This window comes from Camelus ferus, chromosome 4 (genome assembly GCF_009834535.1).
Source record: "Camelus ferus isolate YT-003-E chromosome 4, BCGSAC_Cfer_1.0, whole genome shotgun sequence".
Taxonomy (NCBI): Eukaryota; Metazoa; Chordata; class Mammalia; order Artiodactyla; family Camelidae; genus Camelus; species Camelus ferus.
The window spans coordinates 40,161,403-40,187,504 of NC_045699.1; the positions used below are offsets into that span (position 1 = coordinate 40,161,403).

The 26,102-nt window shown below is 32.5% G+C and overlaps 1 protein-coding gene across 4 annotated transcripts in view; it reads left to right on the forward strand.

Annotated features, from left to right (window-relative positions):
* VPS13A (vacuolar protein sorting 13 homolog A) overlaps nucleotides 1-26,102 on the forward strand; it is a 201,661-nt gene that overhangs the window by 134,362 nt on the left and 41,197 nt on the right. For all 4 annotated transcript variants that reach the window (XR_004319289.1, XM_032477879.1, XM_032477880.1 and 1 more), the window contains exons 47-60: nucleotides 1,090-1,372; nucleotides 3,340-3,735; nucleotides 4,009-4,113; nucleotides 4,228-4,374; nucleotides 7,344-7,472; nucleotides 7,863-7,996; nucleotides 10,707-10,836; nucleotides 16,822-17,054; nucleotides 20,442-20,595; nucleotides 21,102-21,248; nucleotides 22,801-22,882; nucleotides 23,779-23,848; nucleotides 24,682-24,787; nucleotides 25,463-25,576. Coding sequence is in view for 3 of the 4 variants with exons in the window: in XM_032477879.1 (XP_032333770.1) it covers nucleotides 1,090-1,372; nucleotides 3,340-3,735; nucleotides 4,009-4,113; nucleotides 4,228-4,374; nucleotides 7,344-7,472; nucleotides 7,863-7,996; nucleotides 10,707-10,836; nucleotides 16,822-17,054; nucleotides 20,442-20,595; nucleotides 21,102-21,248; nucleotides 22,801-22,882; nucleotides 23,779-23,848; nucleotides 24,682-24,787; nucleotides 25,463-25,576 (2,230 nt within the window). In the remaining variant the exon portion in view is untranslated. The remainder of the gene's footprint in view (nucleotides 1-1,089; nucleotides 1,373-3,339; nucleotides 3,736-4,008; nucleotides 4,114-4,227; nucleotides 4,375-7,343; nucleotides 7,473-7,862; nucleotides 7,997-10,706; nucleotides 10,837-16,821; nucleotides 17,055-20,441; nucleotides 20,596-21,101; nucleotides 21,249-22,800; nucleotides 22,883-23,778; nucleotides 23,849-24,681; nucleotides 24,788-25,462; nucleotides 25,577-26,102) is intronic.

Sequence of the window (26,102 nt, forward strand, 5' to 3'; positions counted from 1 at the left end):
GGTACTCTTATATTTAAGACATAAGGTTTTAAATTATCGAATGAGTATCACTCTGTAGAATTTAAATATATTGATTTTTAAATTTAATTCATTTAACAATGATTTATCAGGTGTTTTGGTATGTGTAAGGCACTGCTGTAGGATACCAAGAGGAAGTGGCCTGGCTATTCCCCTTGAGAGACTGATAAATAAATACAGAAGGTAGGAAACAGTAGGTTATAGAAAATCACAGAATGATTTGTAGTTGCAGAAAACTGTGGAAAAGAAAGGGGGTTAATGATTGACTCCTGAGAGAGAGACATGAATTATAGTTAAAATATAATAATGTGGAGATGGGTGGGGAAGGACAATCTTGAGTGGAAGGAAATTGCATGAACAAAGATAAGGAGGCATGAATGAAGCACAAGGTTTGTCCAGGTCTATTAAGAATAAGGGTTTGATTGGAGTGTAGTGTTCATGTTGGAATGTGAAATTTGAACAGTAGTTTAAGTTTACATTGGGATAGTTGCTCCCTCATTTTCTTGTCCCCATTTATATAAATTTTATCTTCATCTTTAATATCTATTTCTTCCTTCTCTCTCAGAACATTTGGTGTTCTGTTTCAAGACCATTCACTCCATGAGCTCTTCTCACTCAGAACCTCTTGCCATTGATCATCTTTCTCTCATGTTTTCTCTTCATTCATTTCTTAACCTTTTCTTTAACCTTGCGTGTTTCTCTAATTCATCTCTTCAGAAAGAAACCTTTTTGAGAAAATTGTCATTTCTGCAAAACACTTAGCAGCCAGTCTAAAGAGTTAACCACACTCTCATGCCCTCCATCTGCCATGCATGTCTATTTTTTGGTATCTGGGTCATGCAGTAGTTACCTTTTAACACTGTATTTCCCACCTCATTGAGATCTCGTTAAGAGTAAAGAATGTCTTTACTCATTTGTGCTTTTTCAGTTTTACCTTCTCAATGGTGAATAATGGGTTCAGTAAATGTCTTGATAATCTGGATGAGTTTGTTGGCGTTAGTTTCACATAGAGGAAAATTTTTAAATTTTTTGAAGCACATTCTAAAGTGTATTGTTTAATCTTTTATGTAGATCACTCCTTTCTCTGAAGCCAGAAGATGAAGACTATCAAATGTGTGAAGGAATTGACTTTGAAGAAATTATGAAAAATGATGGCACTTTTCTAAAGAAGAAATGTAGAGCTATAAACCCTTCTAAAAAGCCATTCATCATTAATATTGTCCCAGAAAAAGATAACTTGACATCTGTGTCAGTGTATTCCGAAGATGGTTGGGATTTACCGTACATAATGCATTTGTGGCCACCTATCCTACTCCGAAATCTTCTTCCTTACAAAATTGCCTATTACATAGAGGTATTCTGGAATCTTTTTAGTACCTTCCTGTCTTTGACTTTGTAGCTTTAGTTACTTAAAATTATGAAGAATAACAGTGTTTTAAAATTCTAATGAAATTTATAGTACTGGTGAACAGACAGTACAGATATTCTTGAAATGCAAAAAGAATGTTTCAATCATGTTGTGAAAAAGAGGATTTAAAAAAATTTTTTTCCACTGCTTTACCTTAAAATCTGATTACTAAGTTGAATATAAATTATATGCACAAATGTGATATGCTATTTTAAAAGTCCTATAGAAAATAGAGATAATTAAGATTGTCTATAATCACATTATCAGAAGGTAGCACTTCTGATGAAGATATCATTTCAGTTATAAAATATTTTTTAATCTTTCCATGTGTGTATATTTCATGCATAATATATTTAAAAGATGGATACTGACTTCTCAACAAGTATGAGAATTAGTATTAAAATAATGGTACTAAACTTATATGGAAAAAACTGATACACTATATTATTCTCATGCTATTTTTCTAAAAGAATTTCGTGCCCTATACAGATGTTTTTTATTTTAAATATTGTTTGTTTTAATATGTTACATCTGATTCCTTCCTGTTGCTATGACAGGAATCTCTTCATCTTAAGATTTTAAGTAAATACTCTATTTGCCATTGCTTATCAAATATAAGAAAGTAATTCTTCATTGTAGTCTATTTGTTTTATTGCAGTCTATTAATTATTAATTATTGAGATTTACTTTATGTTTACACTTTTTTGTTAAGTATTTTTTGGCAGGTAGGAATGGAGGAGCTAACACATCTTTGGTTTAAGAATATTTGTGTTCTTGGCAGATAGCGTAGTTGTTAAGAATTTATACTTTGCTCTCAGATAGATTTGAGATTGAATCCTAGTTCTGTCACTTACTAGCTTTATGTCTTTAGGTAAGCTATATAGCTTTCTAAATCATTTGTCCTAGTCCATAAAACGGGGACAGTAATAAAATTTGCATGACTGGGATAGAGGGAAAATCAAATTAAATAATATATATGAAGGATTTAGCACAGTGCCTGAGAGACACATGGTTACCATTTATTTACCTCGCTAGCACCACCACCAATATTATTCTGTTTTGTGGATTATTAACATGTCAGGTATTGATAACTTAACGTTGTTTTTGCTTTAAGTAATTTAAAATCTTAAGATGAAGAGATTTGTATGTTACAACAAGAGGGAACCAGGTTAGAGATGCTGGAAAAACAGATGAAATACCAAGATATATTATCTATGTTCCATTATCATAGAACTTTTAATTTGATACTTTTAGGTATCACCTTGTTGGCTAGTTTTCAAAGGATATGATCAGTTTTTAGATCATTTAGCTATTATATGGAGAAGGCATTAAAAGGGATAAGAGCAATTAGGGGACTCTTAAAGGGAGAAGTCAGAGTAACATAAACTAAGGTAATGAAGTGTGAGTGGAGAGAAATGAAAAGTGTTAAGAGTTATGTAGGATTCAGTATAAACAGTGATTGGAAGTGAGTGATTAGGGATTGTGAAAAACCAAGAATAGGAGTTAGTAGGGATTGCTTATTTTGAATTACTGTAAATTTTCTCATACATTTTTTATTATTTGTATTTTTCAAAACTAAAATTACTAGTGGATAAGTTTTTTTTATGTTTTACTATTTATAGTATTCATAATCTTCATTAGTTCCAGTGGAATTTCCCATTATGTTATTTAATTTTACTCACAGTAGTCCTTTTAAGTAGATCATTTAGACCATTTTACAAGTATAATAACTCAAATCTCAAAATTTATACAAGTTTACACAGTTGACAGAATTGGAACTTGAACATAAGTCTTTTTCTAATGGAGATATTTCAAAAGCATTTTATATAGCATTTGGAATTATAAAATAGAATATTTTGGCATATTATTCTGAAACATTAAAAAGTTACTGTGTTTTTTTTTTTTTATTACAGGGGATTGAAAGTAGAGTTTTTACTCTACATGAAGGCCGCTCATCCCAGATTTGTACTGTACAGTCAGATAAAGCCAGACTGCATTTAAAATTACTTGACTATCTTAATCATGATTGGAAAAGTGTATATCATATAAAACCTAATCAACAAGATATTAGTTTCATCAGTTTTACTTGTGTCACAGAACTAGAAAAGACTGATTTAGATATTGCTATCCATGTGACTTATAATATTGGCCAGACAGTGATAGCATTTCATAGTCCCTATTGGATGGTCAATAAAACTGGTCGAATGTTACAGTACAAAGCAGATGGAATTCATCGAAAGCATCCACCTGATTATAAAAAGCCAGTTCTCTTTTCTTTTCAGCCAAAGCACTTTTTTAATAACAATAAGGTACGTGAAATTTTTTTTAACTTTCATGCTTCTTTAGCTACTTATCACTCCTTTTTAGTTTTTAGTGTTCTGAAGAATAAAATATTATGAAACAGGTAGAATAAACATTTGTGAAATATTTGAGGTTAAAAAGATTAGACTTTAATATAGGGAAAGGTTTAGTGCATTAACAATGTGGTATTAGTTTAGGCTAAAAAGCAAAAAATGTTTCAGCTTAGGTGGGAATTTGTAAAGGTCCCTAAATTCTAATATATTTAAAATATTTGTTTCTAGGTTCAGCTTATGGTAACCGATAGTGAATTGTCAGATCAGTTTTCAATTGATACTGTTGGTAGTCATGGAGCTGTTAAATGTAAAGGCCCGAAAATGGAATATCAAGTGAGTTCATTCTATGCTCATTAAGAAAGTTTTATTTAACTCTTTTGACTACTTAATTTTTATAAGAAGACTGATATGATAACAGTTTTTGAAATGTTAATATTTTTTCCTTAGGTTGGTGTCACTATAGACCTTAGCAGTTTTAACATTACCAGAATTGTCACATTTACCCCTCTTTTTTTAATTGAAAACAAAAGCAAATATCGGATATCAGTGGCTGAAGAGGGAAGTGATAAATGGCTCTCTGTTGATTTGGAGCAGGTGGGTAGATGAATTTCAAAAATATACCTCTTGATTTTAATTTTTCCTTGAAGTTAGATACCTGAAATCACTACATAATGTTTTAACTCTCCACCCCTACCTCTCAGTTTTGTTTCAGTTCCATGGACATTTGAGTATTTATTTGTGCCAGAATAAATCAAATAAATAAACTGTTTAAATGTTAAAAACCAAACCTTGTCGTCTAGGAATGCATTGCTTGCTAAGAGAGATAGACATTTAATAATCACTACCCAAGTGGGGTTAAATATAGCATAGAAGCCTGGATAAAGTATAAATGTAGTAAAGAGAAGGCAATTATTTATTCTTTCCAGGAAACTGGTTGGAATGCCTTTATAGAGTAAGTTAAGCCAAATATTTTAAGAAGATAATACTGACTCAGGAATGAAATTTTGATTCTGCTCTATCTAGTGCTTAGGTCTCTGGTAAGAGCTTTCTGAAAGATGGCCTGAGGTTGACAGAATATTTTATTTCCAAAGAAATATTATTCTAAATATGATAGGATTATAAGAAGTGTTTGCTGTTTTTATTCATTGTGCCTTTTTGCTTTGAAACCATCCTTCTGGAATCATTATTCCTGATGTACATCCTTTAGAATTTACTTTAGAGCTGATTTGGAGGTAAATATCATCAGTTTGTGTTTATCCATAAAAGTTTTAGTCATCATCTTTGTTTTATGATACTTTTCTTGATAATCAGTTCTAATTTTTTTTAAAACATTGTAGCTTTTATTCTGGCTTCCATTTTTGTTGAGAATTCTGCCATGACTTAGAGATCATCTTTCCTTTTTCTCTAGCTGCCTTCACAGTTTTCTCTCTGTCTTTGGTGTTCTGCAGTCACAGTGCTTTTTGTCTGCATGTGGCTTTCTTTCATACATCCTACTTAAGACGCTTTATTCCTAATCTGTGGAGTAATTTATTTCACACCTTCTGTAAAATTTGCAGCTGTTTTCTCTTTAAATACTGCCTCTCCTCTTTTCTTCCATTTCCTCCTCCTGGGCCTTAAACCAGACTTGTTCTAGACCTTTATATTCTATCTTCATATATTGTAATATCTTTTTTATGTTTTATATTTTTTGCCTCTTTGCTGCATTCTGGATAAATTCTACATAAATATTTTTCATAAATTTTCACTTTTCCTGTATCTAAACTACTGGATTAGCTTGAGCCTTCAGCTGACTTTTTTATTTGAATAGTTATATTTTTCATTTCCATAAGTTCCACCTTTTTTCAAATCTGCCTGTTCATTTATTCTTTCAACGAGTATGTATTGTGTACTCCTTATGTGCCTTGCGATGCATTTTTTAACAAAAACCCAAGTCCCTGTCCTTGTGTAGTTTACATTTCAATGGGAGTGTGGGGAAACATTAAATTGGTAATACCATACAATTAATAAAATATATAGCATGTTGAAAGGTGACAAGTCTGATGGGGGAAAAGGAAATAAAACAGACTAACGTGTATTAAGAGTTCTAACGAGCAAGGGGTGGACTATAGTTTTATATAAGGTGGTCAGGACTCATTGAGGTTGCATTTGAACAAACTTGGAGAAAATATGAGAGGTACACTTGGCAAAAGCGTGGCTGAGCTGGAGCTGCTCTGGCAGGTGCAGGAATAGCTGATTAAGACAGCAAGCCAAAGTGAAAGTACAAGTCAAGACTTGAATCACTTGCTGCAGTAGTGTAAGTAAGAGGCTGAAGTGAAGAAAGCACCAAGCCCTCCTGTACCGTTTTTCCTATGAAACAGCATTAGTTAGGGGTCAGGTGGATCAGTGGGGTTGTGTCACTGTCAAGGGAACAAAAAGCTCTTACTGTTTTATGGATCGGGAGGATGGAGGAAAACAAGTGGAAACAGTTAGGAGTAGAAAAGTACTGAGCAGCAGGTCAGAGTAGAGAAAAAGCGTCTTCAAGTTCCCCCTGCCCCCCTTGATAAAGAGGCCTTGCAGAGGTTCCCAAGGAAGGCCTCTGCCAAAGGCCCTGATGAAGCGGCCCCTGAACGAACGTGCCTGTGGTAGCACACAGGTATTTGTAAGGTCATATGAGATGCAGTGCACTGGCTGTGCCCCTAGTCTGGTACGGGTAGGGCAGCTTTGTCCTGTGAAATCTGCCAGATAAAGATAAAGCCTTTCTAATTGTCAGTGGTCTGAAAAATTACACATAGGTTTTTAGCCAAGAGCTGGACCCCTCAGGAGGGTGAATATCTGGGGAAAGAGCATTAAAGACAAAGGATCAGCCAGCGTAGATGTACCCTAAAGTGGAAGAATATTTGGCATGTTTGAGGATAGCAAAAGAGGCCAATATTATTGGAGAGGGAAAGGCCTAACAGTGATAAAGGGTAATCATGCAGAACTTTGTGACCCATTACAAGGATTTTAACTTTTGCTCTGAGTGAGATGGAGAGAGCTGTTGGTAGAGTTTTGAACAGTGATTAAACACAGTAGGCTCTCAATAAATATTTGTTGAATGAATATATGATTTATTTTTGTGAATGTTTCATGTGTCCTCATTAAGTCTGGATCCTTGGTTTGTTGGATATAGAGCTCTCTATATATCTAGATGCTAGGATTATAACTCCAGCATTATTTACTTTATATATTTTCCAGGTATCTTTTTCCATACTTTTATTTACAACAATTTTATGTCTTGATTTATACGTTGATTGCAGATGAGACTGTTGGGTTTTCTCTTTTTGAAAACCTAATCTATAGCTTCTGACTTCCAACAGTTAGTTTACAGTAATTGCAATTACAAATGCATAACAACTTACTTTTTATTTTACTTTATTTTTGTTTTTAATTTCAGCTTTTCTTAAGATAAATTTTCTTTTGCTAGTTTAAAATCTTCACATTTTAATTTTGGCCTATAGTTATCAGCCTGGGTTTATTAAAATGATAAAGGTCTTTATGATGAAATATGGGATTTTTAAAATTAATATACATTATGTATGTTTTAGTGTATCCCCTTTTGGCCTGAGGATGCTTCTAGTAAACTTCTTATTCAAGTTGAAAGAAGTGAAGGCCCTCCCAAAAAGATATATTTTAACAAGCAAGAAAGTTGTATTTTATTGCGTCTAGATAATGAGGTAAGTGACTCGTGTCTGTGTGTGATTAGAGAAGCTAATATATACTTACTAATTTTTTTTGTATTAAATGATTTTTTTGTTTGTTTCACTGAAAATGAACAAACATTTCCCTTTGCAAAGGGAAAAAGTTCTAAAAGGAAAAAAGAGAAGTAAACAATTTGATTATTATAAAGAAAGAGTACCTAGAATACTAGGATCTACTACATCTGGAATTTATCTGTATGAAGTAATTGAGTCATGGTTTTCCAGACATGCAGTATAAAATCCTGAGTTACTTTCTAAATCATCAAAAATATATTGCTATGAATAGTTTTATTGTTCAGTATTACTGGTTAATATTCTTTGGAAAATGATCACATTAGAGAATATTTTCTTTTCCTTTTTTTCTAGCTTGGAGGTATTATAGCAGAGGTTAATTTGGCTGAGCATTCTACAGTTATTAAATTTTCAGATTATCATGATGGCGCAGCTCCATTTCTGTTAATAAATCACACCAAGAATGACATTGTTCAGTACAAGCAAAGGTAAGAAGATTATTACAAATACATTTTCCCCTGATCTTAGCAGAGTCTAAGTGATGAGGCACTGACCTTATGATAATTTCTTAAGAATATCAACACTGATAATAGTATTATTGCCCTGTAAAACAATGTTGCCATTAAAAAAAAAAGTGTACTGAAGTTATGTAGGGTTAAAACTGACTTGATATCTGTAGTTTACTTTTTAAAAAACATAATATAATTATCATATAATAGTTTCAGGTGTACAGCATAATGATTTGATATTTGTATATATTGTGAAATCATCAGCACAACATCTAGTTAACATCCATCACCATACATAGTTAGAATTGTTTTTCTTGTGATGAAAACTTTAAAGATTTACTCTGTTACAAGTTGGGAGTTCGAGATTTGCAGATGCTAACTACTATATACAAAATAAACATTTCTTCTGTGTAGCACAGGGAACTATATTCAGTATCTTCTAGGAACCTATAATGTGTGTTTTTACCTTTATGGATGCTCCTTTCTGCTAGAAAAACTCCACTTCCATGTGATCCCTTCCCTCACCACCTTAATCTGTACACCCAATCTTCCATTGCACCTTTGCATACATAGATTAAAGTGTTTTTCACCTTGTATTATTACTGTTTTGTGAGGTTAAGACTTGTACACATACACAGTTAACATTCTACAGACTCTGGTTAATTTTTATTTGCTTTGAATTCCTGTTGCCTGAGATAAATTTAAGATGAATTTTTTCATAAGGAATATTCTGCAGTAAATTAGATGAAAATTTATATGAATTAAAACATTTCTAAATATTTTTAAACCAAATTTATCTGATCAACATATTTACATTTGATTTTTTTAATAGAAAAATAAGGAATATAGGGCTTCTGTTTCCTCTACCTTCCTTTCCCTTGCCTTTTTTGTTGTTGTTAATATGGTTTTTAATTGTTTCTCACATATAAAAATAATGGCTGTCAATTATTTTTTAAAGTCCTGTAGAAAAACTGTGAAAAGAAAACCATAATCCGTAAAATCTCAACACTGTCAACATTTTGATTCATTTCCTGCTGTCTATCTATATTGCTGAATCTCTTGTTTTTAACAGCTATTGCAAGCATGTAAATTTGCTTCAAAACAATTTTTTAATGAATGCATGATATTCTTTCATTTAAATGCACTATAATTAAATGATCCTCTTTTGTTGAGAAAGTATTTCTGATTTTAAAATGTTAAAGTCGGTCTTTTTTTTTTTTAGGGGGACGCAATTAGGTTATTTATGTATCTATCTATCTAATTACTTATTTATTTATTTAAATGGAGGTACTGGGGATTGAACCCCAGGACCTTGTGCATGCTAAGCACATGTTCTACCACTGAGCTATGTCTATTCTCCCTTGTTTGTCTTTTAATAAAAATCTAACCCATTTATAATCCTTTTAAGAACTAATTTATTACTCCTTGCTGCACTTCTTTTGTAATGTAAATTATTTTCTTCTAATGATGATTTGTAAAACATGTATTTTATTTGTCTTGTAATTACTTTTTTGTGTTCTTGAAGATTTTGATGCATTTTAAATTTTGAAAGTTAAACAGTATCTGCTAACTTACCCATGAAAAATTTGGAATACTTTTATATTTTCTTTAATTTTGCTTTCCAAATTCCCAGTTTCTAATAATTATAATTTGGAATTTTTGACCCAGATTAATACAAAATGGCTTTTTGGAAGTATGTTTATTTAAGGCTTTTTGGGGTATTTGCATTGGTTTATAATGTATTAATAAGTTGATTTACCTGACTGGTTAGTAGCTTAATATTTCTGCATCCTAGTTTTCAAAATTTTATTTTGAGTCATCTCTGGCTTGGTTGGAAAAAGTAAGAGTTGGTGGATAGTATGTTACACTATTACTTGTTTGAGAATGTCTTAGTCTTGCAAATTAGTGACAATTTGACATAAAATTTTGAGTTAAAACTTCTTTCCTCAAAATTGTGTAGGCCTTGCTCCACTGTTTTCTGGCATTCATTATTATAGAAAAGTGTGAGACCAGTCTTATTTTTACTTCTTCACGGGTAATTATGATTTCTCTAGGTGTTAATAGACCAAACCTATTTTCTTAGAATTTGAACATTTTACAAAGAGATCCGTCTAGGATGTTACTGTTTCCATTAATTTTGTCTGATACCCAAAGAAGTCTAATCTGCAGAGTCAGCTTCTTCAGCTTAGAAGAGTGACATTTTATTATTTCTTTGGATTGTAACTTTTCCGTTTTCTTTTGGGGAATCATTTTGTGAATTGATTGAATTTCTCATATGTATCACATGTCTTAACGATTTTTAAAAATAATTGAGTTGTATTGTTTTTGCCACAGTAATACTTAGGAAAGGGTACCAGTTAAGTTCTCTTGGTATAGATAAAATAAGGTAACTGGAATAATTTTCTTTCATAATTAATTTGGATTAAAACAAAAGTTGACAAAGTAGTTTCAGAGTCCTGAAGATACCAATTTTCTAAGTAAGACCGATATTTACCTTGAATTTTTGTCATTATTTTTTTAGAAGAATCACTTTTTTATTGTCTAGGGAAAAAATGTCAGTCTACTCATAATCAAAACTATCACAAATCTCAATTAATGAACTCAGAATTAATGAAATATTATTTGGGGTTCTTTATATATTCATATACTTGCACTTAATTTAATGCATATCTTTTACTGTTTATGTCAGTTCTCTTAGTAAAATAGAAGATTCTCTCCCTCCTGGAAAAGCAGTATTTTATACGTGGGCTGATCCTGCGGGCTCTAGAATGCTGAAATGGGAATGTGGAAAAAGCTACGGTGAAGTAACACAAAAGGATGTAAGTACTGGGTTGATTATTACGGTGTTCTTAGCAGTCTTTTTTTTTTTTTAATTCTCTTTTAGCCTTACTAGTTTTAAGTCCTATTTTGTGTCTACACTTCTTAAAAACAGCCAAAGATTTTTAAAGCGGTATTCAAACTTCAACTTAGCCAAAAGTGTTTAAAATTAGAAGTAGTCTTACTTTGTCTGCCTTCTTATTTGATTCTATTATGTTTTAAAGGGTAAAATTTAAGAGGTACTTTTAGCATTCAATTTATAAACTGATCTAAATATATTCTCTGCGTTGAAAGTCATCTCAAGTCAGTTTAGCTTCTGTGAGGGACATTTAGGGGTTTACTAACAAAATTATTTATTTCTGGGTGGCAAATTTTTGATTTGTTTTTATAATATAATAAGGTAATGTGTAAACATTTTCCAGTAACATAAATGGCTTTCAGAAACTATTTTATTAGTCTTCCAAAATTACCTTAATTTGTTTCCTACTCCAGTGCCTTTTTTCTTGCCTCTAGTTATTGTTTCTTCTTATCAAATGAGTATGAATGAATATTGAATTTTTATTTTTATGCCTTTTACTTTTTATCTCTTGAGATGATTTTATGCCTTTTGTTTTTTTGGTAGGGAGAGGTAATTAGGTTTATTTATTTACTTATTTTAATGGAGGTACTGGGGATTGAACCCAGGACCTCGTGCATGCTAGGGCTAGGCATGTACTATACCACTGAGCTATACCCTCCCCCCTCATTTTATGGTATTTGGGCTTTGTCTTATTTCGGAGGATGAATTATATGATTGGTTTTTTAATATGAGACGAACCCAGTATTTTTTGGAATTGGCTTGCAGATGTTTTAAGACTTTTGCTTGTATTCATAAGAGAAGTTGGCCTGTAACTTTCTTACCTTGTGATATCCTTACTAGATTTTGATATTGAGGTCATGCTGACTTCTGATACATGTTGAGAAATGCCTATGATTTTCCTGTTTTCCAAAAGATCTTATGTAAGATTCAGATGATTTCTTGACTGTTAACTAGTATTCACCAGTGAAGCCAAGCCATCTTTGCCTGCAGTAGGAAGGTTTTGAATTACGAATTCTATTTCTTTATTATATATAAGACAATTCAGTTTTCTTTTTCTGCTGGTAAGAGTTTTTCTAAGAATGTTTATTTCATCTGACTTTTCTAATATATTGATGTAAATATTTTCATAATGTCCATCCTTCTATCTGTTTAATATGTATAGTGATGATTCTTTTTCAGTCCTAGTATAGGTCATTTGTGTCTTGATTCCTTTTTTCTTAATAGATTTTGTTGGATTTATTAGTTTTATTAGCCTCAATTGAGGGGTTTTTTTGTTTTGTTTTTGGGGGGGGGGTTTGGTCAGAAAGCCATCATTTTGCTCTTTTGATGATTTCCTTTATACATCTGTTTTAATTTTCACCTATTTTTGCTCTAATCTGTATTCTTTAATCTTTCTTCTGTTTTCATTTGATAATTTTCTTCTGAACTCTTGAGACATGTATTAGTCTACTTGGGGTGCCATAACAAAACACCTTAGACTGAATGGCTTAAACAACAGATTTATTTCTCATGGTTCTGGAGTCTAGAAGCCTGAGATCAGAGTGCCAGCATGGTCAGGTTCTCGTGAACCTGGTGGGGACTCTTCCTGGCTTACTAGTGACTGCATTCTTGCTAGGTCCTTACATGTCAAAAAGAGAGTGAGTAAGCTCTCTTGTGTCTTTCTTAAGGAAACTAACCCTCTTGGATCGGGACCCTATCCCCGCCTCTCCTGCAATGATACCATTTAACCTTAATTCCTTCCATAAAGCCCTGTGTCCTAATACAGTCACATTGGAGGTTGGAACTTTAACATATGAATGGGGGGGTGCAGATGAGTTCATAACAGCTATCTGGATCATTGTGTCTCAGATTTTCTTCACTTCTTACTTGAATTCACTTAAAGTCACAAATTTCCTCCCAAAAACAGTATTAATTTTATCTCACAAATTTTGCTATGTTATGTATTAATTATCTCTTAGTTCAAAATATTTTCTAAATTTCATTGTGATTTATTTTTATATTTTGACTATATGGTTACTTAGTTTATCACTTTTCAAAAGTATGGGAATTTTCTAGTTATGTTTGTTTATTTCTAACTTAATTCCACTGTGATCAGAGAACCTACCTGATTCAGTTCATTGGAATTTACTGATACTGACTTTGTGGGCCAGCATGTTGCTAGTTTTTGTAAATATTTAATGAATATTTGAAGAAAATCTATATTCTGTAGTTGTCGGTTACAGTGTCTGTATATGTCAATTTATTGAAGTTTTGTTGTGTTGTTTAAATCTTCTATCTCATTAAATTTTTTATTTGCTTCTGTTTCAATGAGAGTGGTGTTTAAAAATCATGGATTTATACATTCCTCTTTTAGTTTTGTTAATTTTGGCTCTTATATTTTGAAACTACATGACTAGGTAGGTACGAATTTAGAATTGGTGTGTCTTTTTGTTAAGTTGATCCTTTTATTAGTATATAATGTTTCAGTGCACACCATCTTTTTAGGCTCAAACATTCAGGCTTACAAACTGCTGTAGGCCACAGTTTGCAACTGCCTGCTTGCAAAGATGCAGGGCAGGAAACATATCATGCCTGCAGGGAGCATCGGCCATTTCATATAGCAGTTTAGGAGGTATTCTCTTTGGTCACTTCAAATGATGGCTTTGCTGTGACGGAACAAGGCTCACTGGTTATGTTATGAGCTGCCTTGACCTAGAATAGCTGTACTCCACAGTAGCAGACATCTCTTATGAGGACCCACGAGCATAGCTTACAGAGCATACCTTTCTGTCAGGGACATACAAAGATCATCATACAAAGTGAAACCTAAAGCTACAGCCTCATACCATATTACAACATGTATTCTTGACTTTTTAAAACCTTCTGTAAACTGGTACTTGTACCAGTACCAAGTAATGTAAGGACTTTAGAACTCTTTATCTCCATTTACCCTCTTCCATCTTATGTAATCTTGTGTGTTTTACTTCTAAATATATGTTAATTCTCATAAGAAGTATGATTACTATTTTTTTACAATTAATATTCCATTTAAATTAACCCACACATTTTTCCTTTTTGCCACTTTTCATTGCTGCCTGTATCTCCCTACTCCCATATGGGTTCATTTTTTTCTTCTCTGTACTCTTGTGTGTGTGTGTGTGTGTATGTGTGTGTGGTCTACAGCTGGTGAGTTTTCTGTCATCTTCATTTGCCTGGAAATGCCTTTATTTTGCCCCTTTTTTTGTTGGGTGTTTCTGCTGGATACCAAATCTCAGGATTGGTACTTCTTTCTTTCTCTTCATCTTAGAACCCCATCATTACATACATGTTAGACTTTCACCATGTCTCTTACGACTTTTAGGGTTTTCATCCTTATCTCTCCATCCTTCAGGATGGATATTTTCTTCTGACCTGTTTTTCACTATACTTGTCTTGCTATGTCCAATCTGCTCTTAAAATCATCCATTGAGTACTTAATTTTAATTCTTGAAATTATCAGTTCAATTTTTATTTCAAAATTCTCTACCTTGTTACATAACTTATTGAATGTTTTCATCATCGATACTTTAAAGCCTATCTGACAATTCTAATATCTAGATTTCTTGTGGATATTTTTATATTTTCTCTGTTTTTCTTAGTTTTCACTCATATCCATTCTTTATTCATGTTTATTTTTAACTGTGTGCTGAACTTAGTATATCAAAGAATTTTTAAGAGGATTTGAGACTGTGTATGATGTTCCCTTTCTCTTGAGAACATGTGATTTTGCTTTTGTCAGACAGCCAGTCTAGGGGGAGAGTATCTTAATTTAAATGGGAATTGAAATTATTTGACTCTCGTCTTCAATCCTTGAGGACCAGTCTACTTCCAGTTTACCTTGGCACCTAAAGAATCGCCCTTTTGGGACTCAACTAAAAGCCTAAGTTGTTGACCTGTTCTTTTTGGTTTGCCTTTACTCCAGTTTTGGTCCTTCCATTCCCATGAGACTCCTAATTTTTCTGATTTTCTTAATCTCTCAGTGTTTGCTTCTACTTTTAGAACTGGCACTTGTGAACTCCAAATGCAGAGTTTACTTTTACTGGCTTTTCTTCTCTCTCGGATCTTGGGCCCATTAGTTCTCACTACATTGGTAGCATTTCTGTCTTTTCAAATACATACTTATCTTTTTATATTTTGTCCAGCTTTTTGTTCTTAACAAGAGTGTTGGTCCAAGAGCATCTAGTCATCAATTGCCAGAGCAGAAATTCATTGTATCCTTTTAAAAGTACACTTGTCAGCATATGGGAGTGTAATGGTGTTTTGTGTACTAATTTTTTCATCTAGAAAACTCACTGAATTCTCTTGTTAATATTGATTATTTGTTTGTTTGGTTTTTTTTATTTTTCTGTGTGGGCAATCATGACACTTAGAAATAATGAGAGCTTTGTTTTCTCTTTTTCAGCCCTTTCGTCTTTAATTCCTTTTTTGCCTTATTGGACTGGCTAACATCTCTATATACTGTTTAATAAAAGTGATATTTGCAGATATCTTTCCTTTGTTTCTGGTCTCAAGTTATATATAACTTCAACATTTACCTTTAAATGTGATTTTTGGCAAAGTTTGGTGTGTGTCTTTTTTAGGGCGTTTGATAAGAGGTTGAAAAACTTCTCATCTAGTCTTTATTTGCCGGAAGTTTTTATTATGACTGGATATTGAATTTTGTAAAGTGTTTTCTCCCACACAGGTACCATTTTATCTGCATAACATTCCTTTCTTACTTGAGACATTCATCTTGGATCACTTTCCTTTTGCCAGTGTTTAATTCCTCCTGTAGAATTTCCTTGAGTCTCTGTTGATGGTGAAATTTAGTAGTTGTTGTTTGTCTTTAGGCATCCTTATTATAGTGTTCTTCACTGAAGTGTATTTTTGCTGAGTAAGAAATTCTGGGCTCAGAGTTGTTTTTCTCTTAGCATAGTGATGGTATTTTCCCATTGTCTTCCCATGTTGCTCTTATGGAGTCCAGTATTCTTTAAACGTATTTGAGAGGGCTGTCCATAATTGGCCTAACTTTTTTTTTTTGAATGATTATTAGATTTTTCCAGGAAAAAAGACCTTAGTTTAGTATAAAAATATTATTTGACTTGTTGATTAGTACTTTTGCATATTTATAGCATAATGATAGTTCAGGTTTATAAAGATAAATCTGAAATCTACAAAGCATTGGAAAGACCTCAGAATTACTTGGCAATGAATTAGTTTATCTCTTAATAAAGTTTTAGTGCTATGTATTTTATTTTAGAAAGTGTTATAAGTACCATGATTATATGGTAACAATTCATTTTTAATTTCAGTGGATTGTAACATGAATATGTATTATATATTAAAATTTCCTCTTAATCAGAATATGCACTTAGCTAGAAATTCATGGCTGACTTGTCATTGAAACTGCAGAGCCTAATATCAGTGCAGTGCTTATATATAAAGGCTTCCTGCAGAATTAAACCTGCAAATATTCGTGCTTTGTACAGCATGCAGCTGAGGTGTCAGATGTTCTTTATCTATTTATCTCTTTATTCAGCTCTATAAGAAAATAGGAATTTCTAACTGAATAACTTATAACACATAACATAAATTGATTAGTCTTAGAATGGAGCAGAGAAGATAAAATTGTTTATTGATTAGCCAACAAAGGGAGACTAATTAGATTTTACTATAATATTAAAATAGAAGAACAATTGACCCGTCTTCCTATCTTTATGATAATGGCAGAAGCTAACATCAAATGATTTTAATTATGTAAATTTCCAAATGTTACACAATTATTAATTTATTTTATTCAACCCTGTGAAGAAGGTGCCTTTACTATTCTCATTTTTCAAATGTGGAATCTAGATTTCATGTTTGTTGGGACCAAACCCTGATTTTTTATTTTTTGATGGTTTTTTTTCAGGATATGATGACACCTGTAAGTTTGGGGAAAAAGACCATTTATTTAGTTTCATTCTTTGAAGGCTTACAACGCATTATTTTATTCACTGAAGATCCAAGAGTATTTAGAGTGGCATATGAAAGTGAGAAAGCAGAGTTAGCAGAGCAAGAAATTGTGTTGGCGTTACAAGATGTTGGAATTTCTCTCGTCAATAATTATACAAAGCAAGAAGTTGCCTATATTGGCATTACAAGGTTAGAGGCATTAAAATTTGAGTATATTTAAGTAAGTTCTTAATCATTAAGAATGGTGATTGTAAAATCTAAAATGATTTAGTTTCAGTTTTGTGTTTTGACTATTCATTGGTACCCATCTAAGGTAATGCTAATTTAAAAATGCTTGGATGCTTTTTTTTTTTTGCCTTTTGAAATAAAGCTATACCCAAAATCGAATTTATAAATCTGTCATTACATTGTTGATTCTCTCAGCTCTCTAAAAAGTTAGCTTTATTCAACTTATCCAAGTATACTTTCTTTAACATGTCGTATAGAAATGTTTAATTGTTCATTACCACCTACCACAGTGCAGGATACACTATAGATGTTCCATAAATAGTTGTTAGTGGAATAAAGAAAATCGCTTTTCCCTCTTCTTTCTCTCTTACCTTTCTCAGTCTCTCTTTTGCTCTCACTCTATTTTTGGTTTTTAAGACCACCATCATCCAGTTCCCCCTCCTCCTGATCTTTTCTATGAGTTTTTAGTTTGTTCTGAAGTACATTTGATCTACGACACTATGTTAGATCCTGCTACATGACTTAGTGATTCAGTATTTCTGCTTATTACAAATGATGATAAGTCTAGTTACCATCTGTCACCATAAAAAGATATTACATTGTTCTGATTATATTCCCCACATTGTACATTTCACTTTCTAATCATTTTCTGCTTTGACCTTGGCACTTTAAGATCTAATAAGGTACTACTGTATTTATGATTTCCCACATAAGTCATCATCAGTAAAACTCTTCCTTATGTATTTAGTATTCCTATTCATAAACACTTAAAATTAATTTCTGTATATAATTGCCTAATGTGAGGGCATTTCTAGATTCCAGTCTATATAACAAGGATAATGTAGTTTTAATCCTTTACTTGAGTTAAACTCTCAGATAAATATATAAATCAAAGGTATATGATATAAATTTGAATTTGTTTTTCTATGTAAATTCATCTAGAAATGACCCTGACTTCTCATTGAATGGTATCCATGCCGTTTAAAATGGCCTATTAAAACTGTTTTCTTAGGGATTTTTATTGTTCTCAAAAAAGTATGTTTATTAGTTAAAAGGAAGAAGTCAAATAGACAGCAGATTTTAAGCCTGTGAAACCTGATATATGCTAACACCCATGCTAAATGATGTGAATGCAAATACATGGTTTCTACCTATTTATTAAATGAACATAAATTTTAGAAGGAATAAACAAATAGAATAAATAAAATTAACTTACATACTTAACAGAGTGAAGTAATTTTAGGATGTTAATAGATTATTAAATTCTGTATTAAGTCTTTCAGCCTTTTTTTTTTTTTTTAGCAAATTAGATTTATTGCATTCGCTCTCACTTTGTCTCTTTTCAACCACTACTCCCTCTCAGCTCACTGCCTTACATCTCATTTCACCAAGTAAATTGAAGCAATCAAAAGGGAAGCCCTAAGACCCCAATATCTCAACTTCTATGCACCAGCATTTTTTACCTACATTTTGCAGCAACACACTTCTCCAGTCGTCATAGATCTATCATATGTGCTTCTACTTAAAACTTTTTTTTTCTGCTTTTGCAGTATATTCCATTCCCCTCTTGCCTCTTGAGACATGGATCCAGCAATTCTCTTCTCTCTCTCCTACCTCAGCATCTCTCTATTAGATTGTTTCCATCAGCACTATTTCTTTTAAACTTTAAAAAAAAAAAAAACAACTCTTGCATTTACTTTTCCTGCTGCCTACTGCACATTTATTTGCTTTCCTCTGTAGCCAAACTCAAAAGTGTTGATCTGTTGTTGCAAAAGATATATTCATTAGCCCTAATTCTTTTTTTACCCATTTTTTCTTTAACCATTCCAAACAGGCTTTTGCTTTCAGCATACCATGAAACTGGTCTTGTTGAGCTCACCAGAGTCCTGTGTATTGCCAGATCCAGTGTGCAATAACCAGTCCTCATGTTGCTTTCGTATATAACATTTAGCACAGATCCCTCCTTGATACAGTTTCTTTGATTTCTCTTCCAGGATACTTTTCTGTCAACATTCTCACTCTCACTTACTGGTTCCTTTTCTCTTTTTCTCAACTGCTTAATATTGGGTACCTTGAGGCTCTCAGACCCTAGTCCTCTTCTCTTCTCTGTTTCAGTTTTATGATTTCAAGTACCACATATATGCCAGAAATTTCTAGAAATATATCTTCAGCCAGACTTTTTCCTGAACTCCAGACTTACCTGCCCAAATATTTAACATAAAACCTTTACTGAAGTATCTAAGAGACTCCTTAAGCTTTATAATGTGTACAACCAAACTCCTGATCTCTTTCTACCAAAACCTGCTTTCCCATTGGAGTTAATGACAACTACATTCTTCTGTTTGCCCAGGCCAGAAACTTTGGAATCATCTTTAACTTCTCTCCTTATTTTATACCCCAAATCTCATCCATCTAGAAATGCTGTGCTGGCTCTATTTTCAAAATGCACATGGAATTTAACCACTTTTTACCACCTCACTCTTACCCCTAGGCAGAGCCATCACCATTTTTCTCCTGGCTTACTGCATTAAATTCCTAACAAGTTTTCCTGCTCCAGCCTTCATCCCTTTTTCTTTCCTCCCCATCCCAACACTCAGCATATTCTTAACAAACCTTAAGTCAGATTATATTGCTGATAATCTTCTCATAATTTTTCAGTGGGTCCTCATCTCAGAATAAAACTCAAAGTCTTTGCAGTACCCTACAAGGCTTTGCGTTACTTTGCCTCTCACTGTCTCTCTGTCTCCATCTTCTGCTCACAGTGTGTTCCAGGCACACCAGCCTCCTTGCTCTTCTGCCTCTACTACAGGCAAGCTCTGCTTTGGAGTCGTTGCTCTAGCTTGTCTCTCTACCTGGAATGTTCCTCTGTTGTCTGCTGGATACTCCCTCATCTTCTTTTAGGTTACTGAAATCCTGCCTTCTTAATGACACCCCCATTGACCATTCTATTTTGATACTGCAACACCCACAATTTTGCATGTTCCAATACTCCAGATCCACCTTCCCCTGTCTCTTTTTTCTTCTTTGAAAAGCATTTTCACCTCCTAATACATTAAAATATGCTAATTTATTATATTTATTACTTATTGTCTATCACTCTTCAGCTAAAAGAAAGCTCCACAATGACAAGCGAAAGGGGTAGGTAATATCCCTACCACCTAGAATAGTTCCTTAATAGGAGTTTAATAAGTGTTGCTTGAATTAATTCATGTTTCTAAACTTGTAATGTGCTTGCTTATAACTAAGGATTTGTAAAAATTTACTGACAGTTTTGTAATTCATGTAATAAGCCATTTAAAATGAAAATGTTTATAAATTAGCACTATGATTTTTACTTTTGTATATAAGTTCTGATGTGGTCTGGGAGACAAAGCCCAAGAAGAAGGCAAGATGGAAGCCAATGAGTGTAAAGCAGACTGAGAAGTTAGAGAAAGAATTTAAGGAATATACTGAATCTTCCCCTTCAGAAGATAAGGTTATTGAATTGGACACTAACGTTCAGGTAATGTTTTTAAGTACTGAGGTGAAGCTTTAATTTTTATCTGTTGTAATTAGATGAATCATGAGTTAGTTTTTAATCAAAAGTCTAGTTCATTAAAAAACTATTATACATACTTTACATAGAATATTTTAAAGGGATAGTTACCTGTATTAAGAATTCACACTTTCTCAAGGTGCTAGTGATCTATTCATTGTTGATTAACAAGAAGCCAATAAGTTGTTTTGTCGTACTTTTAAAGTTATTCTTTCTTTTATTACTTTATATTTGATAAATTTTACTAAATTTACATTAAAAATGATAAAACTAAGTTATAAGTATTATGTGAATATTTTTATAAATTGTATGGAAAAGGGGGTATGAAGATCAGTCAAAACCTAATCAAATATTTAGCCTACTATTTAAATTAATATTATCTTTAAAGTTTTTTGGTACAGATTTCTAATTTTAATCTGTTAATGAAGAGAAATTCCATGTTTTAGGTTTTGGGGGCTTGTCATATTTTTCAGGTCTGCTTCACACCTAGTGGTACTAACATGAAAATTATGCAACCACATGTAACAGCTATACGAAGAAATTATCTTCCTGCTTTAAAGGTGGAATATAGCACATCTGCACATCAATCGTCATTTAGAATTCAAATTTACAGAATACAGGTGAGTCTGAAAAAATAGATTTTATTCTAAAGGAACATGGCAACAAACCAGATATATTCCCTTGGTCTGTTTTGTCTAGTGCTTCGGTTTCAGTGTTGGAACTTTTGTTTTTGTTGTTGTTGTTTGTTTATTTGTTTTTTATTGAGTGATAGTCAGTTTACAATGTTGTGTCAATTTCCAGTGTAGAGCACAATTTTTCAGTTATACATTAACATATATATTCATTGTCACATTCTTTTTCACTGTGAGCTACCACAAGATCTTGTATATATTTCCCTGTGCTGTACAGTATAATCTTGTTTATCTATTCTTCATATACCTGTTAGTATCTACAAATTTCGAAATCCCAGTCTGTCCCTTCCCACCCCCCTCCCCTCTGGCAACAAGTTTGTATTCTATGTCTATGAGTCTGTTTCTGTTTTATATTTATGTTCATTTGTCTTTTTCTTTGCTTTGCTTTTTTTTTTTTTTTAGATTCCACATATGAGCGATCTCACATGGTATTTTTCTTTCTCTTTCTGGCTTACTTCACTTAGAATGACATTCTCCAGGGCCATCCATCTTGCTGCAAATGGTGTTATATTGTAGCATTCCATTGTATAAATATACCACATCTTTATCCAGTCTTTTGTCGATGGACATTTTGGCTGTCTTGGCTATTGTAAATAGTGCTCCTATGAACATTGGGGTGCAGGTGTCTTTTTGAAGTAGGGTTCCTTCTAGATATATGTCCAGGAGTGGGATTTCTGGGTCATATGGTAAGTCTGTTCCTCGTCTTTTGAGGAATTTCCATACTGTTTTCCACAGTGGCTGCACCAAACTGCATTCCCACCAGCAGTGTAGGAGGGTTCCCTGTTCTCCACAGCCTTTCCAGCATTTGTCATTTGTGGATTTTTGAATGATGACCATTCTGACTGGTGTGAGGTGATACCTCATTGTAGTTTTGATTTGCATTTCTCTGATAATTAGTGATACTGAGCATTTTTTTCATGTGCTCATTGATCATTCGTATGTCTTCATTGGAGAATTGCTTGTTTAGGTCTTTTGCCCATTTTTGGATTGGGTTGTTTGTTTTTTTCTTAAGTTGTATGAGGTGCTTATATATTCTGGAGATCAAGCCTTTGTCAGTTTCATCTTTTGCAAAAATTTTCTCCCATTCCATAGGTTGTCGTTTTGTTTTGCTTATGGTTTCCTTTGCTGTGCAAAAGCTTGTAAGTTTCATTAGGTCCCATTTGTTTATTCTTGCTTTTATTTCTGTTGCTTGAGTAGACTGCCTTAGGAGAACATTGCTGAGATGTATGTGAGATAATGTTTTGCCTATATTTTCTTCTAGGAGGTTTATTGTATTTTGTCTTATGTTTAAGTCTTTGATCCATTTAGAATTTATTTTTGTGTATGGTGTAAGGATGTGTTCTAGCTTCATTGCTTTACATGCTGCTGTCCAGTTTTCAGTGTTGGAACTTTTGATTCCTTCTACTTCTTAAATCCTGTTACTCCAGTCAGGTTCTGTAATTAACATACTAACATACTGACCTGTTGTTTGTTTTCTTAGATCCAAAACCAGATACCTGGTGCTGTATTTCCATTTGTGTTTTATCCCATTAAGCCTCCCAAGTCGGTCACCATGGATTCAGGTTGGTTTGTATTTTTAAATTGCCATAAAAACAGTTGTATTAGCTATTTGGTTTCTTTTACTATAAAAATATGAAGTGAAACCATTCTCAAGTTTAGTTTCTGTAGGATCACTGGAAAATGAAACAGCTTGAATGAAGACCAGGAAGTACTCAACTAACTTCAGTGGGACTCTGAATACTGAAGAAAGATTAATGAGAAATATTTATTAAAATGTTTAGAGATACTAATTTTTAAAAGAGTACAAATTTGTGAACCCTTAATTTATAATCCACTAGGACCTCTGAATAAATCATGAGGAAGTTCAAATTCAGAGTGTTTTCTAACCACAGAAACTATCCTGTAATGCACAGATGAGAATAACTGACAAATCCTTTCTTCCAGCTTCTTCTCCTTCACTTTTCTTCCTTCTTTGCTGTCCCTCTTCTCTTCACTTTCCCTTCCCTTCCCTTCCCACCGCCTTACTTACCTCTCTTCTTGCTTTCTACTCCCACCTGCATACCACCAGCTCTAAACTGTCTAAACTGGTTATTCAAAATCTGCTTGGAAGCGTTTTGACCAGTGTATATGCCCAGTCCCCTCTACCTAGAAGTCCAGGACAAGACCCTGAAATCTGTGTTTTCACAGAGTTTTCTTGATGATTCTAATGAATACTTTCAGTTTAAAATTAGTAATTTAAAGAATCAGTTATCCTTAGAGTGAATACAGAATATTTAAATTTTAAAATCTAAAATTAAGATTGTGATAGATCTTAATCAATATCAGTAATTTTAATTATTGATACTCATGATTTAGTAAATAATTTAGTTGTCCATTGGGATGTGCACTAAACTGCAAGAAAATGCTTATCTTTTGTGTATATCATCATGAGATTAATCATATTTATTAACCTTCACAGCACCAAAGCCCTTTACAGATGTCAGTATTGTCATGAGATCTGCAGGGCATTCCCAGATATCACGTATTAAGTAAGTGTCTTAATACATTTCTTGTGTGTTCATTTAATGTTTTGATTTAAACATGTGAGTTAATTGTACTCTGAAATAAATAAATTTTAGATGAGTCAAAGATTTAAGTATGAAATATTAAATTATAAAGGTCATACGAAAAATCAGTTATTTTATAATCTTGGAGTATCAGGCTTCAATGAAATACATCTAACAGTCATTTCTAAAATTGTGTGTGTTTTATTATTTTCTTTTTTATTTGTTTTGTCTCTTAAGTTGTCTATAATTACTGCATATTGTTTTAGAAACAAGAAAGAAAATATTTTCAAATTCAGTCACCACTCAGTTCAAGAAATAAAACATTGACAGAAACATCAGTCTTTGTATCACTCTTCTGTTTCTTCTTTCCTCCACGCTATCACCAAGATAAATACCATCTTTATTCTTTTAAAAGTATTATTGTATTGTTTATCTGTACCTAAACATTATGCTTCTTTCTTTTTCAAAATTTTTTCCAATTAAAATTTTTTTTCAAACTGTAAATATATTCCTGGGACTTTTTTCATTCAAATTTTTGTTAAAATTTATTCATTTTGTTGTAGCTAGAGTTTACTTATCACTAGTGTATAATTTCTGTTGTGTGACTATATACCACAATTTACTTATTGATTTCCTCTTCGTAGGCATTTCTTTGAGTTTGTTGATATTATGAGCAGTGTTGCCATCACATTATTTTATTTATTCATCTAGAGGTTGTTTCAATGTTCTAATTTTTATCTAATACTTTTTTCCTATATAATTTTGTTAATGCAGTTAATCGATGATTTTTAAATGTTTTTCACGTTGTAATATAGGTATTTCAAAGTGTTGATCCAAGAAATGGATCTCAGATTAGATCTTGGCTTTGTCTATGCTGTAGCAGAACTTATGACAGAGGCTGAAGTGACTGAAAAAACAGAGGTAAGACTTATAATAATAGTATTGATGGGAAAGATTAGGGAAAGAGGACTAAAAAAAGTGATAACATTATACATTCTTAAAGGTATTAAAATGGTTTTGTTTCCATTGTAAAACACAATTTAAAAAATTTTATAATGCTGCTGTGGTTGTACATTGGAAGAAGTCACGTTTTCAGATTATAGAAGTTGGAAGCAAGACAAATAACCTTTTTAAGCAAATAAGAGGAAAGGTTTTAGGCCAGTAGTAGGTGGAAGAGGATAATTAGTCATGTTCACATCACTGTTTTTTCCTATTTTATTTTCCTGGGTTACTTTTGTTTTGATTAATAATTTAGAAATTTGGATATGACCGGGATATTTGATGAGAAAAGGGCTAAGACAAATAAAATGTGGTATATTCTGTGTGACTGATGGAAAGACTGTAACATCACAATTACGGGGTAGATAGGTTCTCTTTTTCAGCTACCCTCATAGAAAGAATTCAGTTTGTATGTGACAGATACAACTTTCCTAACGGTAGAGATGTTAGTTTCCCTTCTGAGGCAGTAGCTTCCCAATCATGAGCAATGTTGAATCTGGATATTATGGAGGAGTATTCTGCAGCATGTGAACTATTGGCTTAAATACTTAAGGAGACAAATCCCCTAAGCTTTTAATATTTTATGTTCTTTTATAGGTTGAGCTTTTTCATAAAGATATAGAAGCTTTCCAAGAAGAATATAAAATAGTTTCATTAGTAGATTCATCACAAGTCAGTCTATATGAGTATTTTCACATATCTCCTATCAAGGTAGGGGAAAAATAAGTCATTTTTATTATCCTTGATAATCTAGGTAATAGCAAATTGACTTGATGTGTTTGGGGGGTATGGCATTTAAATTATATTCTTTAATAGTATATAAATTCTATAATTTCACTATTACAAATATAAGTAAATAAAGAAATTATCCTTTTAAATAATTATTTATTATTTACTCTTATAATAATTTTTTATCACATGGAAATAACAATGGAACCATATTCAATGCGTTTATGTTTATATCTTGACCTAACATTATGTTACCTTGTTTTCTGTTAAGGTATTTAGTGACAGTTTTCAAACTTTTGTGTATGATATACATGTAAGTTTTAAATTAACTTATAAAGTACCCCTGATTTAAAAATTAAGGATTGAATGGAACTAAAAGTTCTTAACATAAAATTTCTAAGTTACTTACATAATACTTGAAGAAAATTGTTGTAAATTTATGTATTTATATATACATACACACACACACACACACACGGGCGCACAAAAGTGCTTTTTAACGGGCTTT